At 38.7% G+C, this 14,623-nt stretch overlaps 1 protein-coding gene across 1 annotated transcript; it reads right to left on the reverse strand.

Annotated features, from left to right (window-relative positions):
* Positions 1–2,065: 2,065 nt before the first annotated feature.
* LOC139342215 (calpain-1 catalytic subunit-like) lies at positions 2,066–14,623 on the reverse strand. Its single transcript, XM_070979202.1, has 21 exons — positions 14,387–14,623; positions 12,994–13,063; positions 12,792–12,910; positions 12,337–12,470; positions 12,050–12,224; positions 11,896–11,970; positions 11,576–11,661; positions 11,033–11,107; positions 10,264–10,424; positions 8,183–8,340; positions 6,401–6,412; positions 6,081–6,289; positions 5,849–5,888; positions 5,636–5,704; positions 4,286–4,343; positions 4,051–4,112; positions 3,852–3,920; positions 3,589–3,667; positions 2,926–3,042; positions 2,702–2,754; positions 2,066–2,092 (listed from the first exon to the last, which is right to left on the reverse strand). Exons 1-21 carry the CDS (start codon positions 14,621–14,623, stop codon positions 2,066–2,068), a joined length of 2,085 nt encoding a protein of 694 aa, XP_070835303.1.

Here is a 14,623-nt window from a genome sequence, read left to right on the forward strand (position 1 = left end):
GAGGCTGGGTTGATCAGCAAAGTGTGAAAGAAAATGCTCCAGCTCTTTTATATATACCTGCCAATGCCCACGCCTACTGCTGTGAGAATGGGATGTTCCTGTATGAAAGGCCTCAGGTAACATCCTGATATTTTACATGGCATGTCTGCAGGTGCAGGTTAGACCAGTACAGACAGGCAGATAGATAGTGAGAGAGATTATATATCATTGTGTCTCCATAAATTGAACACTGCCATTAGTTTTTATTGGGAAACATATGCATGTGCTTGTGCTTATCATGGCTTGTTCAAATGTTCAGGATGTTTATCTTCACAACTGTTAGTTAAGACATACATGTCACATGAACAACACAGGCTGTTTACAGTATATATGGGCCACTATTGTCCGTGCATTCAATGACAGCAACTCATCTCTCAGTCATGTTTTTTTTTTACTCAATTAAATTTCAAAATGTCACATTCACATAATGAAACTGACAGGCAGGGTACACCCATTAGTGTTAATCTTGAATAAGCTGCATGTAGTCACAGGATTAACATGCACTGGCAAACAGTCACATGTAGATTCAGATCAATCATCAATGCAGAGGTTCCAACTCACCTAACCTGTATGTCTCTATAGGATGACACCCTTGATAGCACAGGGAGAACATGCAAACTCTCCCACACCAATATACTGGACAGTACAAACCAGTACAATATAACATTTATAGTGGTACAAGAAAAAGCAGAGTTTCATTAATTTTCTGTCCCATTTTTCATTTTATGTTCTGTTTCCACTCAGTGATACGGCCTAAACAAGATGTTGGGGCTTGAATTTTGTGCATTAAGACACAGAGAGCAAAGCACAGTTCAGTGCACCGAGTGCAGGAGGCCTGTCGTATTTTTATGTCGGGTGACACTTGCAGGAGCTCAGTGCTCATAATAGGTTGGGACTCTGTAGGATCAGTTATCAGACCAAAGAGGAGTTTATTACTGAAGTTGGATGTTGTCAGCTTTTCATCAAGAATCACTCTTTATTGCCAGCTTTGCTCAATTTTCCAATTTCTCTGTTATGAACAGGTAAAACGGGCTTAATGAAGTCAGATCATCAAATCCTGCTTAACATCCTTTATAACAGTATCTTGTTGCTGTCTGACTGTCTGAGTCTGACTGCTGTCAGCAACCCAAAAACAATCAGCATCATGTTAACAACCTGTATCCTGTTAGGACCTACTAACTGCTGCTCTAAACAGTATATATTGTAGGGTGTCAGGTTGTGAGAATGATTGATGTGACAGTAAGATTCTTAAGTTGTTCCTTGTACAGTTTTCAACCACTACAGGGGAGAAGAGCAAGAGTAATCTTAGCAGCTGTGTGAACACTTGGGTAGGAACAAAAGGTCTTCATGACACTGATGAATTTTACATCTTTTTTTTTTTTTTTTTCAGCTAACCAGTCTTGGCTGAAGTGATAAATATATTATTAAAGGTCAGAATGTTCGCCTGGGACAAAATCACTTATTAAAGTGATAATTAACTATTAGTAATAAAAATTAATGAATTAATAACTGCAATTTGTGGAAAAGAGGAGGATGACATAAAATAAAGCTGCCCAGCCCAAATCAAAGTATAACCCTTTGCAGATACACACTCTATGACAGAAGTTTTTTACTCACTATTCATTTATTTTTGAAAAAGTGCAAAAAATGGTCCACGTGGTTTTTGTGGCTAAAATGAAATCTGAAATGTGTTTGTAGAATTTTTCTTCATTTTGTAAAGCACAGAGTGAAATGATAAGCCTATATTATAGTTCTACAAGTAATACAAAACTCAGCTGACCATCCTGATAAGATTACACCTTCAGTCTAGCATAAAGTCTACAAAGAGGTTTTGGCTTCATGTTAAAGGACGTGTTATCTGTTCACATTAATCTGTACTGCATTAACAAAGTTCTAAAAAGAAAATACCCTTCAGTTACAGTTCATACTGTGTCATGGCTCATTTGAAGAATCAACAACAAATCGACAAGAAAACATTCTCGAGATATCTACTCGTGCAATTGCAGATGAATTGTGCAGTCCATCTTCAAGTGTACATTGAAATGTAAATCCACTGAAAATAAAGAGGGAGACATGTTATAAATGCAACATAAACACAACTGAACAGAAAACATAAGGTCAATGGTGTCATTGTATCGAAGAGTTTTTCTTTCCTCTGTCCTCCAATGAGGGGACATGGGGGGAAGACGCTGACCACCACTAAGCATAGCATTGACAGCATTGCAGAACTTTTAGTCAGAGGAGTCTGGTAGAGCTTTGATGAAGCACATTTGTGTCCCCTCGAGAGAGTCACTGTGTGGGTCCCCGTGTTGTAGCTGAACCCAAAACTCTATGACAAGAGGCTCTTTTGGTGTGTTTGTCTGTGATGCAGCTGTGGACCTGCTGTTCTGGTTGTTAACGTTACTGTTTGTACACCCAAAATATCTTGATAAACTCTGAATAAAGCACAGTTATTGGTGGTTTTGTGTGTTTAATGCCACAGAACATCTGAATCTTGTTGCATCTCTGCCAATGGTTATCAAGTTTGCAGCAGCTATGTTAACATCATATGCCAACAAGGATCTATGTGGTGTTGTGTACAGTGAAAAAACTAGAGAAAAAGTCAGTGTGGAGTTCCTCTTTAACAGCTGTGGTGTGTGAAAAGAAGAATGCATTTTATTACCTCTGACTTGCGAAGAGTCATGACTCCTCCATCAGACAGTTGTTTGAAGATTTCTGTTAAGCAACACATAAATTGCAAATAAGTCACCTTAAGCCAGAAGCATTATCCATTGTATAAGTGAACTTAACTGCTTGCCTTAACTGCTTCATTAAAACAAGAGCGCTAGACAGTTACGTCTTATGGAGTGTTATTGTCATTGTTTGTTATCATTTCACTTCACTTACTGTCCATGCAGTCCAGGCGAAGCATGAGACTGATGAAGTTCTCCAACGTCATGTGTCTGGTGGAGGAACTGTAGCGCAGAGCCATCAAATTGAGCAAGTCGTCACTGACCCTCATTCCTGTTCAACATGCACAGTGCAAGAGTCGAACTGAACTGAGTTTATTCTTCTAACATCTTGGCGTGGTATCTTTGTGTAGGCCCAATTTCCAGCATCAGCCTGTGATCACTCAGGGTTGCTTACTCGTTCTGGCATTTTGCCAATAGCAGCAATAAGGTCTTGCATGGCTTCTTTAAACAAATGTCCAAAAATGCTCACACTGAAACTAAATATTTGCTCATTTTTTATTTTAGGTACCATGCTGCAAATTGAATAAATTAGGGATGAGGTAATTACACTACACTAATAATACCATTTCATGTAATCTTTCCATTTCTCAGCAAAACTGGCTCAGTCTGTGTTTGCATTTTGTAGATAAGGTCATGTCCTTCATCTAATACCAGTTTTTTGTTGAAGTGGTACCTTCTTTACAGCATGTGCACAATGTTTTTTTGTTTTTTTTTAAATTTCCTGATGTTGTTTGGGACTGACTTGTATGTGCCATGCAGATTTTTATTTTCGGTTGTATACCGTACAGTTGATTTATAATCAAGCATAGCAGTCTACCTGAAGCTACGAAAGCATTCCTCAGCTCACTCAGAGACAGCGTTCCTGTCCGTGAAACATCAGTACGGAAGAAAATGTCCTTGAAAAACAAGAAAACACCAACAATAATCAGAATAATTTCTATATCTATATCTAGATGCGTACTGTTAATGTTAATAGTAGAACAAAGAAGCTGATATACAGTAAAGCAGGTAAATATTGCAAAAAAATTAAACCTCTTTTGTTCAGAATGACATATTTAAGCTGGACTTGATTCCTCTTACCTTGTATGTGACGACCTTCTTCCACAAACGAACAGCTTCCTCACCATTCAGTTTGCCAGTGATTGATGTCTTTTTAACCCAACATTAAGGTAATAAAGCCACACATGCAGGCCGACCTTCAAATCGATTCTGTCTATGATTCACAGCATGTAAGTAATACCAAATCATAATGTCTATCACACACATCATAACAGGATACATCCATCAGAGCGACCATGCTGCGGCAGGCATCAATGCTGAAGCCTCCAGATTTCAAGTCTCCTAAAAACCAAAGAAGATAAAAGAAAGAAAAACACGAGACATGAGACACAATACTTTGGCATAAGGCCTGCAATATTACAGTGTTCATACATTGAAGGCTTTTACTGCGTATTCTAATGTTCATTGAGTTTTTGCTGTTTGTCAAGCCTGTTAATGTTTCTTATAAAACACACCTTTCAGGATATTGTCATTTAGAAGCTTCTGGAGCTGCTCAGCATCCACTTCGTCATACTGGAAATGAAAAGAAAGATGGACTGTGGTAAACTTCCTCTTAAGCTTTCAGTAGTGACTTTTCTGTCAGCCACATGTTAAGATAACATTAAAAAAAAAAAAAAAAAAAAACACCTGTCCACACACCCAGCTAGCAAAAGCTTGTGGGTTACTATGATTGCAAATTATACCTTTTTTATGGTAAAAAAAACAAAATCATTGCAGGCTCCATCAGCAGAACTCCACAACGAGCCGAACATCACACATGTGGGACATAATGTAGCCTTATAACGGATAACACATTAGCAAACAGTTACCTGTTTACACATCCAGGAGGTATAGAGCAACATTAGCATTCATTTGAGTTGTGTTTCTGCCAACTTGATGAATGAATATTCTATGTCTTTTAGCCCAATTTTGTTCTTCACCAGCTTCTAAGTTTTATTTTAGTGTGTTCAGCTACTAAATGCTCCGCTATGTTCACCAGCTAGATGCTAACTTACAGCTGGGTGTCCCAAGTGCCAACAAAACACTAAAATGTCCCAGTTTTCAACATTCACTGCCAATTTGTCCTGGTTTTCACTACAACTAAAATAATAATTATGATATCACACTTGCTTTCAGTGCTAAATTAGACATTAATCATGTTCTCTCCCACTCAGTATTATCTAACCCTATATAAAAACAAACAATATAGGGCTGAATTAACACAGATTTGTCTGTATGTGTGTCAATCAATGGGTCATTGTCAAGACTGTTACTAGCCTGTACGTCATAGGCAGGTGTCACAGGCTATGATGCTTTCAGCTCTTTCTTTCAGATCCTAATGGTTAGCTGTTATGCTTCTTTTCTGAAGAGCTCTAGGTGGCTTACTTCTGCCTACATAAAGTATCTGCCAACTTTGCTAACTGTTAACTTTGTCGTTTGGTGCAAGGCAGGTAGTGTGCAGTGAGTCTAACCAAATTTCTTTTCTCTTTCACTCTGAATGGAAATGAGGCTGAGGAGGAGATTAAGCACTAACCAAATAAGTTTCAGGTTGATAACCCGAAACAATGGCTGAAAGATGCGAAAATACTCTATAGAGACGAAGGAAACAGCAGAATTAGGTAATAATTATTTTTGGGTTTGTCACTTCGTATTACTCCATTCACATTACACATAGTTATGTGGCCCGTTGTTAATGTACAAATATCGATTACTGCAGCTTTAAACAGGTTGATTGTAAATACATTTTTAATAAAAGGTCCCATAATTATTGCTTATAACCATAAATTATGCTAATGAGTGAGGCATGCTCATGAAACAGATGTTACCATGTCAGAGTGTTGACTGAAGAATTTTTTCTTATTTTCGTCATCCTGTTCATTTATGTCCTTTTTGGGCTGTGAGAAAGTATAAGAGGAATTTTACTCCAAATGAAATGCAATTGTCAAAACATATGTCACATACACTTTTAAAATCTAGAAGATGTTACACAAAATGAGAATAATATGAGCAATATTGTAATATCATTAGATCTTGCACACCTTTTCCTCTTGCTCATGTTTATGCTCATCAGAGTTGTCACTGTAGGGAAAGACCAAAGACACTCCACATCCAATTCACATGTTTTCCTTCTTCTTAATATGAAACACCGGTAGTATGTGACATATGCCATGCAAATTATTTTTGGATGATTTTGCATCCTGATGTCTGTTATATTTGTGACTTCTTAATGTATGAAAACAGTGAAACGTGCAGTGGATTGAGAGAGCATACAAGCCGTGGGTCTCTGCCTTGGAGAGGATGGTCAGGAGGAAGCTGGCTGTCTCATTGGGTTTGAAAGTGGACGGCACAACCAGGTATTCACCAGGCTTTAGCATGAAGAACTCCATCACCTCTCGTGCATTCATGTAGGTTTTAGTTTGGGCGACAGGTGCGTGGCTGTTGAAGAAAGAGGCTGGGAACTTCCCCCTCTGCCCCTTGTACTGTAACAACAAATAGATATTTAAGATTTCTTTAGTTTATGTGTTTACCAGAGCTGCACAATAGGTGGAGAAGGTTTATTGTAAATAAGGATTGGAATAAAACTCTCTTACTTGTTCAGTCACCTTGAGGGAAATCAGTGGAAGATGAGTTCATGTTTGGGACAAAAAGCAATCAATTCAGTGAATGACAATTTTCATTTAGAATGATATCTTATCATTACATGTGTATTGTTACTTGAAATGAAAAACAGACTCTGATCAGGACTTAAACCTGCTTTGCCAGCCAAGTGTTGTCCGCCTACAAACTCTCCTTTGATCATCGTTTGCTGTGTTTACTTCAGATTTACTGCAACTCTCCTTTGACCCTTTAAGGTGGTGCCTTGAAAAACCTGAGATGTTTGTGGATCTGTCAAAGGCTGAATGCTGAAACCCTCCTTCACTTGATGAATTTTCTTATTCAGTCACTTATTACTTTTAATCTTCTTTAATTCCCACAACTCACAATGGTTATTATTGATATAGCCAATCGTGTGAAATCATGCCAGTGAAACGGTCACTGTGCCAAGCACAAAAGTCAGTCCCTCATTGGACCTGGCTTGGAATGCTCATTAATTACTTTTGAATGTGCAACGACGTAGGAAGTCGGATACACCAATGTTACAATGAAAATAAATGTGTAAGGTGCAACCTGGATATCTGAGAATACTTGGAATAGAAAGACTTGGAATATGCTGCATGATTACTTACCGAAGTTTAATTGATATTTTGATATTCTTTTGTTGTTGATAAAGATTTTCATGGAATCAAACCTTGTTTTGATATACAAGGAGGGTTGAATCTGAGGGTAAGTGGACTTTGTTGTAGAAAGTTGAAAACATTTTTCCTCTCATCCGAGCAGCTTCTTAAGTTCTAACTGACTGGACCATGACCTGGATCACCAAGTTAGGGGTTAGTGTTAGACTTAGGGGTCAGGATCAGGGTTAGGGTTAGGGTTGTGGTGTCCATTTTTCAGCAATATACATACAGAATATTTACTTTCTGTAATGTCCTCGGTGTAATTCTTTTTTAATCATTAGTGACGAAGTTCACCATACCTGAACTGGATTTAAACCACCTTTGCAAGCAAGAGAGATTCACAGAAAATGATGCATGTACAGTATGTTATCCAGTGTTACTGTCTGAGCTTTCATCTCATTAGTATCAGCTTCATTGTTTACTGTGCACTCTTCTACAGCCACTGTATCCGAGCAGTATTCATTTACAGCAAAGTGCTGCTTCACATTAAAAGTATTCCGCTGGGAAATCATATGATCAATTTAGAATGAAACAGGAAAAGCAATTTATTTTTTACTGCAGACTGTTCATCAAAAATGCATCTGCAAAATAAGAAAGAGTTATTTTTGGAGTGAAACACAGAGTGGAAAATTTAATTTTACCCTTTTAAATACTCTCTAATCTCAGTTTCTGCTGAAGTGCTTGAGGATACACTATTGCTGTGGTTTCAGCATGAGAAATATGTTACATTTCAAGGATAGGGATATAGGCCTATGTGGTTTTCTGCATAATCCTGACATGACTACTTGCCTTCACATTAGCTAAAAGTTAAAATGAGCTCCTAAACGTGGCCACAGCAAATGAATTCCAGCAAAATAGCATATTCCTTCACTTTAAATAGCCCAAAGCCAACTAGCCAATAGGCTTTTATATATATTTTTGTTTGTTTGCTGCAGCAGTACATTCAACGCAAAATGCTTAAAGCTATGCTCTACAGTAAGATTGTTGTTTTCATTTAATCTGACAACTTCAGCAACCTTGTATGTCTACTGTGCGCATGACATATCCATAACTGTCCAAACACTGTGACAGAAACAATAAAAATAACAATAAATTTACCTCAAATACAGAAAATCCAATGTGGTGATTTTGGACAAGGTGTCTGTTCCTTTTGTCTGGCTTTTGCATGAGAGACACCAGCATGTTTTTTTCACCCTGTGGTCCTGAATAGTCACCATCAACCTTGACCCGATACTGCGGATTAATCCAGAAACTGTCTAGAGGACAGAGAAACAAGATTTATTTGCATTGTATCATTTTACATAGAGTAGGGTGAATGATTTAATTGATCTATTGAAATTAGGGTGACATGTTGTTGTGGATTACTGATGAACAAAAACATGGTGTAGAAAGCAAGGCTTGTTGAGCATTTTCAGTCATCAAGTTGGAACTGTTCTCAAAATGCCAATTTATCTATTACTGAATCTTTACTATCATATCTTATAGCAATAGAGCATATTGTGAATTGTTCACTTATTCTTGATTATATAATTTGCAAAGTCAAGTAGTTGCATAATATGGAGCTGTCTATTAAAGTTACACCAGCATTGGGACAGAAATCTTTTTACTGCAACTTTTCACTTTTACTCATCTTAATGAGTAAAAATTGTGTGTTCATCTTAATTGCTGGCATGAACACACAATGCAAGATAAGGTACTGTGTAAGTTCTTTCTTATCTTATCTCCTCTCATTCACTGTTTTTTCCATGATTTAATTTCTGTTTCTATATTGCGCATTTTGGCAAATATATGACCAAGAGAGGGCTGCACGGTGGCGCAGCAAGTAGTACGCATGCCTCACAGCAAGAAGGTCACCAGTTCGATTCCCGGGTCAGGCCTTTCTGTGTGAAGTTTGCATGTTCTTCCCATGCATGTGTGGGTTCTCTCTGGGCACTCCGGCTTCCTCCCACAGACCAAAAAACATGCTCATTAGGTTAATTGGTGACTCTAAATTGCCCCTGGGTGTGAGTGTGAGTGTGAATGGTTGTTTGTCTTGTGTGTTGCCCTGCAATTGACTGGCAACCGGTCCAGGATGTACCCCGCCTCTCGCCCGTTGACAGCTGGGATAGGCTCCAGCCCCCCCGGGACTCCGAAAGGGATAAGCGGCATAGAAAATGGATGGAGACTTTCTTTCAATGACACCATGTCGTTTTGTAACTTCCAGAACAACATAGCAAAAATTGTTTAGTTCAGTGACTGTGAGGATGACTGATATATAAATTAACAATACCTTGACTGTAGAGCTGACTAATTTTAATGCACGCTATCAGTTTATATAAAGATTGTATACAGCAGCCACCTCTAAACAGCCAGGTCAGCCACAACGTCAATGCAGTACACAGTCACAAAAGATCATTTTGGGTTTCTTTCCTAAAAGTTGAACACACATTTGATGCATTTCAGAGGGAGTATTAAGTATTAAGTATTGTACCTATTTTAATGACTGCTCTGTTTTACTTTGTGTCACCATTGACTGCTGACTCCACACTGCTCTTAACTGGCCTCTAGGGGCCGCAAGTGATCAGCTGGATCAGCTTGCCCCATCACTGCCTGGTACAGTAAGTTGTTTATTTTTGTGGCTCCATAGGGAGTTGAGAATATGAAATCTGTTTGTTGCTCCACCCTTGTTAAATTCAGCTTTCCCTGTGTGGAAGTCTCCTCTACAGCTTTTGAAGAAATAGATTGCATTCTGCTCTGACATTCTGATTTGTCACTTCCCAGACAAAAGGGAAATAAGAAGACTAAAATAAAATGGATATTGATTTATGTTGCAGTGTTATGTTAATATCAACTCTTATTATATTTAAGTCCACATACACTTGAAGTACCTCTGTCATTCATGCATCCTCTAGCAGCGGTTCCTGCAACTCATCTGCCCTCACAAGAGGAAGTCCTCCAGTGACCCATGGTGTGTTTTTGTGTGTGGGGAGGGCTTTTTAACAGAAAGCTTGTTGGGGGACATACTTAAATTGATTCATGTATAAGGCTATTATAGGTTATATTTGCATTTAAATTATACATTAATTAATTAAAAATAAAAAGCAACATTGTAAAAAATAATTTTGATTTTCAAATTGCCACCCTCCATGTTCTGCTTTTGAGGGGACAGTTTTGCATGAGCCCAGATGTCCTGGAAGTACCTCTGTTATTCATGCATCCTCCAGCTGTGGTTCCTGCAACCCATCTGCCCTCATAGGAAGAGGTCTTCCAACTGCAAGAGGAGTTTCCATCAAGGATGTCGGGACACAGGCAGCAGATATCTAGATCTGTGTAGAACTTACAGAAGTCTTGCAGGGTCATCCTGTTGACATCAGAGATGAATTTTGATTATATAGATTGTCTTCTGGCTTCTGAAAACTAAACTTGAGAAATAGAGTGCAAGATTCATACAGAAAAATATATTGTGTAATAGGCGTAAATTAAATCTTTTATATTCACTAACCCTTGAAATGCATGTGCACCTGTATTCATAAATACAAAGGAAAGCTTTTTGCCAATTAATAACTCTCTCTGTGCATTAGGGATTTAGCGAGGGAGTGACAAGTAAGCCAGTTCCACAAGGTGCTTTGTGTCTGAAAATATGTTAATCACCCTATGTTTAAAATGGCTGTCACTCTCTCAGGCACACTGTGCCCATTGTGTTTCACCTTGCATCATTCTAAGCACAGGAGTGATTTTGTTTAAAATACAACCTGTGTGTTTATTCATTGACTATATGAATATGCAGTATATTTCATATTGTAATATATTGCTTTGAGTAGGTTTTCTTTCTTGCCATTTTAAAGCATAAATGTGAGTATCTTATGTTACAAATATATCACACTTTAAGTTTTTACTGTTTTATAGTTGCTACTGTGTAGGCATCAGTGGGAAGACACAAGTTCCTTACATTTGATGACGTTTGCTTACCAAAACTCTCCATCATCAGCCACTGAATGGCACAGCTCTCTATCTTGAGCGCTGAGTGTTTTCCACAGAGGTGATCTTCAAGACAGTGAAAGAGAGTAAGAGAGGAAGCAGATTATGTGATTGTCAGTGCTGTCAGCATTTTGAAGCAGGTTATGACACATCTTGTGGCTTATGCGAGCACATTTTCTTTCTTTAAGGTAAGACACAACAGTGCTTCACTGGCAAAGCCAGTTTAGAATCCCCCACAGGAAGATTTTAAGAAGACAGGCCTCCATTACCCCTTCTCCAAATGACCTTTCTATTATTACCTATGGGAATAAATAACACTAAAGAAATTATACTTCAAAAAAGTAAGACACCTGGCTGTTAGCAACCTACTGGCTTTCACTAAAAGTAGATGTGAAAAGTGGTGAAATACATCCTTAAGAAATGTATGCTTGCATCTGTGAAAATAAACACATCTTCACTTATTTTGTCATCATCAAAAAAAAAAAAAAAAAATCTGAATATTTCTGCAACAGAAAAAGTGGGAGTCATTCTCACTGATCACTCCAGTCTCCCTTCCACTCTCCTTTTCCCCAGGGGTTCCACAAACGCACCAGGTTTATTAGTTTTCCGTGGCTCATCACCTGACAAGCAATCATCATGGGAGACAACACCATTGTTATGTACCATACATGTAAATAAGCAATACATCATTCAATAAATCATTTGCAAAGTTAAGTGCCAGTACAAGTTTAAAAGCCTGGTTGCTAGTTGTTGAGAACAGCTTTAATATTCCTGATCACAATCACACAAGTGTTATACTGTAACAGTTATTTCCAATTCCAAATGCGGTGTTTATTCCAAGTGTAATTCTTCACCTGTTTCACACCCGTGATGGTGTAGGCATGGCCTTGGACCAATCCATTCGGCAATACATTGTTGGCAGACGTCTCCTACAAGCCAAAGACATTCATCATTGCTAAAAGTTGACTGACCTGCATTTATTGGTTTGTGTGCTATATTTGTACTTACCCCTTGAGGTGTGCCACAGCCCATCAGCGATTTGGATTGGCCAGCTCTGCACATCAGCTCCCACAGGTCTGGAGGAGGGTCTGACAGCTCGATACTTATGTGGACACCACCAGTGAAGTCCATCATGGCCTCCGCAGGAGTTCCAGCATTCATGTCAGTATAGGAACCACACACCCTGGAGTGAACAGATAGTGATATGAGTTTTACAGATACTCCAGAAATAAGGCAAAACTTATGCTAAGAAAACACATTTATGTCTGAGAAACAATGCACTTTGCTTTCCATACTTGGCGTAGGCTTTCTCCAGCAAAGCAGGCCAGAACTCATTCCTGTCTTTGGAGTGAACGAAGATTAGTCTCCCATTGATTGTCGGTAGCTTGTCATCAATGACGACATCCACCCACTTTCCAAATCTCCAGAACTGAATGGTTAAAGAAGGGAACGTAAAAGTTTTCATTTAAATTAAGATCAATTTATGACCAAATGTGTCAATATGTTATCAGTAAATATTTTTAGATGGGCAAAATAAACTATGAATTTCAGCAAGAAATGTAAAGAGCAGTCCACAAAAAATTATTTATGGAGCGCACTGTGCATATGTCATGAAATGAAAGCCAGATTCTTTCATTAATAATAATGATGGCATCATATTGTATCCCATACTCTCCACAGTACCTTACAGAAACTGACTTCAGTCAGTGGTCAACTACTGAAGTAGAAGAGTGCCGTTCATAGTATTTACCCTGAAGTGGAACAGCCCACAGTAGTTCTCATCAAATGTTTGCTGAAGAGGGACAACTTGCCCAAAGACATGAGACTGGAAGGTCAGAGCTCCGATAGATGCAAGAAACCAGCAGTTTCCTGAGTAAAGGATGGTCACTGAGTTACCAGAAAGACAAGAAGGCACAAGAGTAAAATGGGAGAAGGATAAGAAATTTCCTTACCAAGTATCCCTTGACCAAAGTCAAACCTGGAGACCCCATCACTTATGAGGGACGGATTAGGAGCAATTTTCTGAAACGGAGGATTAATGAGTCAGATGCGTGTCTAAATAAGATACTTGCATGCCCACACAGTACATATTGGTTGCTGCAATCATTGACATTCCTTTCTGTCATAACTCCAGTGTCGGAGTTTGGTCACAAATCCCACAGCCTCCATTACACACAAAAAACAACATTCTTAAATTCAGCTGAAGTGTGAGGGAGCCAAATTCCTCTGTGTGTTACATCACAGCAAGCAACTGAGCAAAACCAAACTGTGGAGAATTCTGGCCATAAAAGGCTTACTTCAAGACCATTATTGAGAGCATATACAGTACAAATTCAAATACATGTGAGTATTGCATTTGCTGGAGTCAACCTTCCCTTCTGACATTTATTGTGTAATAAAAATTGAATCCATATATTGAAATAGAACAGGTGACTTTATGTAGAGCTGCAGTAACGTTAAATGTGTCCATTAAAATGATGATATACAGTACTCCTATTAAAGTGTGTATGATTTAGGGGGCTCTATCACCAGAAATGTAATGTAATATTCATAAGTATGTTTTCATATTTACAGAGGGACCAGGTCCTCTTGCATCGAGTACATGACTCTACAGTAGCCCAGAATGGACAAACCAAAGCTGAGTCTACAGAGCACTTTTCAACACATGTTTTATGGCCACCCTAGGTTTTTCTATACATGCTTAGAAAGGGAGACTGAGGCAAGGGGTGTTCAGTTGCTTGCAGTCTGCAACCTCACTGCAAGTATTAAATCCTACAAACGTCCTTTAATGGTGAAACATTATTATTGTTATACTTTTATAGTTGGATTGTTCTGGGGAGGGTGTTTGAGTTTTTTTTCTCAGGGGTAGGTTCAAGGAACTTCAATAATGCTGGGGAAGGCCATGACTTTATAAAAAGTGAAACTTAACAAACATGTAGCCCTACTCATCCCAGTATTTTTTTTTTTTTCAATCCCACACAATCAAAGTGACATGTTGAGAATTGTCAGTTTTGTCTTTCCAAGACAGGTTTTAACTCCAAAATTAGAAACTAGTGTTTCTGGATTATTTTATTCAGGAAATTGTAATTATTGCCTCATTAAAAAAAAACATTAAAAATAAAAAAACAAAAACTGCACAGGTTGGGCTGAGGGAGGCAGGTTATTCAAACATGTACATTTCACTCTGTCATTCAGGGTGAGTCTGAACACAGAGCCTCATTGTGAGTGGAAAGTGCACAATACTGAAAGAGGCCAGGTTTTAATCTCAGCTACCCAACAGTTGATACGCTCGATTAAATATTAACATTTAGTTTGATACAGGTGTAACCCTTTCAAAACACTCACCGCTGGTCTCAGCCACACCACACAGTCCAGGTCAGAAGGCTTCAGTATCCCTGAGCCGATGGAGCTCCTGTGAGGGGGGAACATCTCGTCTATGTACCTCAGTCCTTGGGTGAGGCAGTACTGTTGCAGCAGCTGGTAGTCTTGGTTGAAGAACTTTGCAGGGTTGGTGACGCTCCCATAACCGTCTTGCTTGTGACGAGCTTCTGTGATGCTCAGACACACACCGGGAGGAGGCAT

The sequence above is a fragment of the Chaetodon trifascialis genome, chromosome 14 (assembly GCF_039877785.1).
Source record: "Chaetodon trifascialis isolate fChaTrf1 chromosome 14, fChaTrf1.hap1, whole genome shotgun sequence".
Lineage (NCBI taxonomy): Eukaryota > Metazoa > Chordata > Actinopteri > Chaetodontiformes > Chaetodontidae > Chaetodon > Chaetodon trifascialis.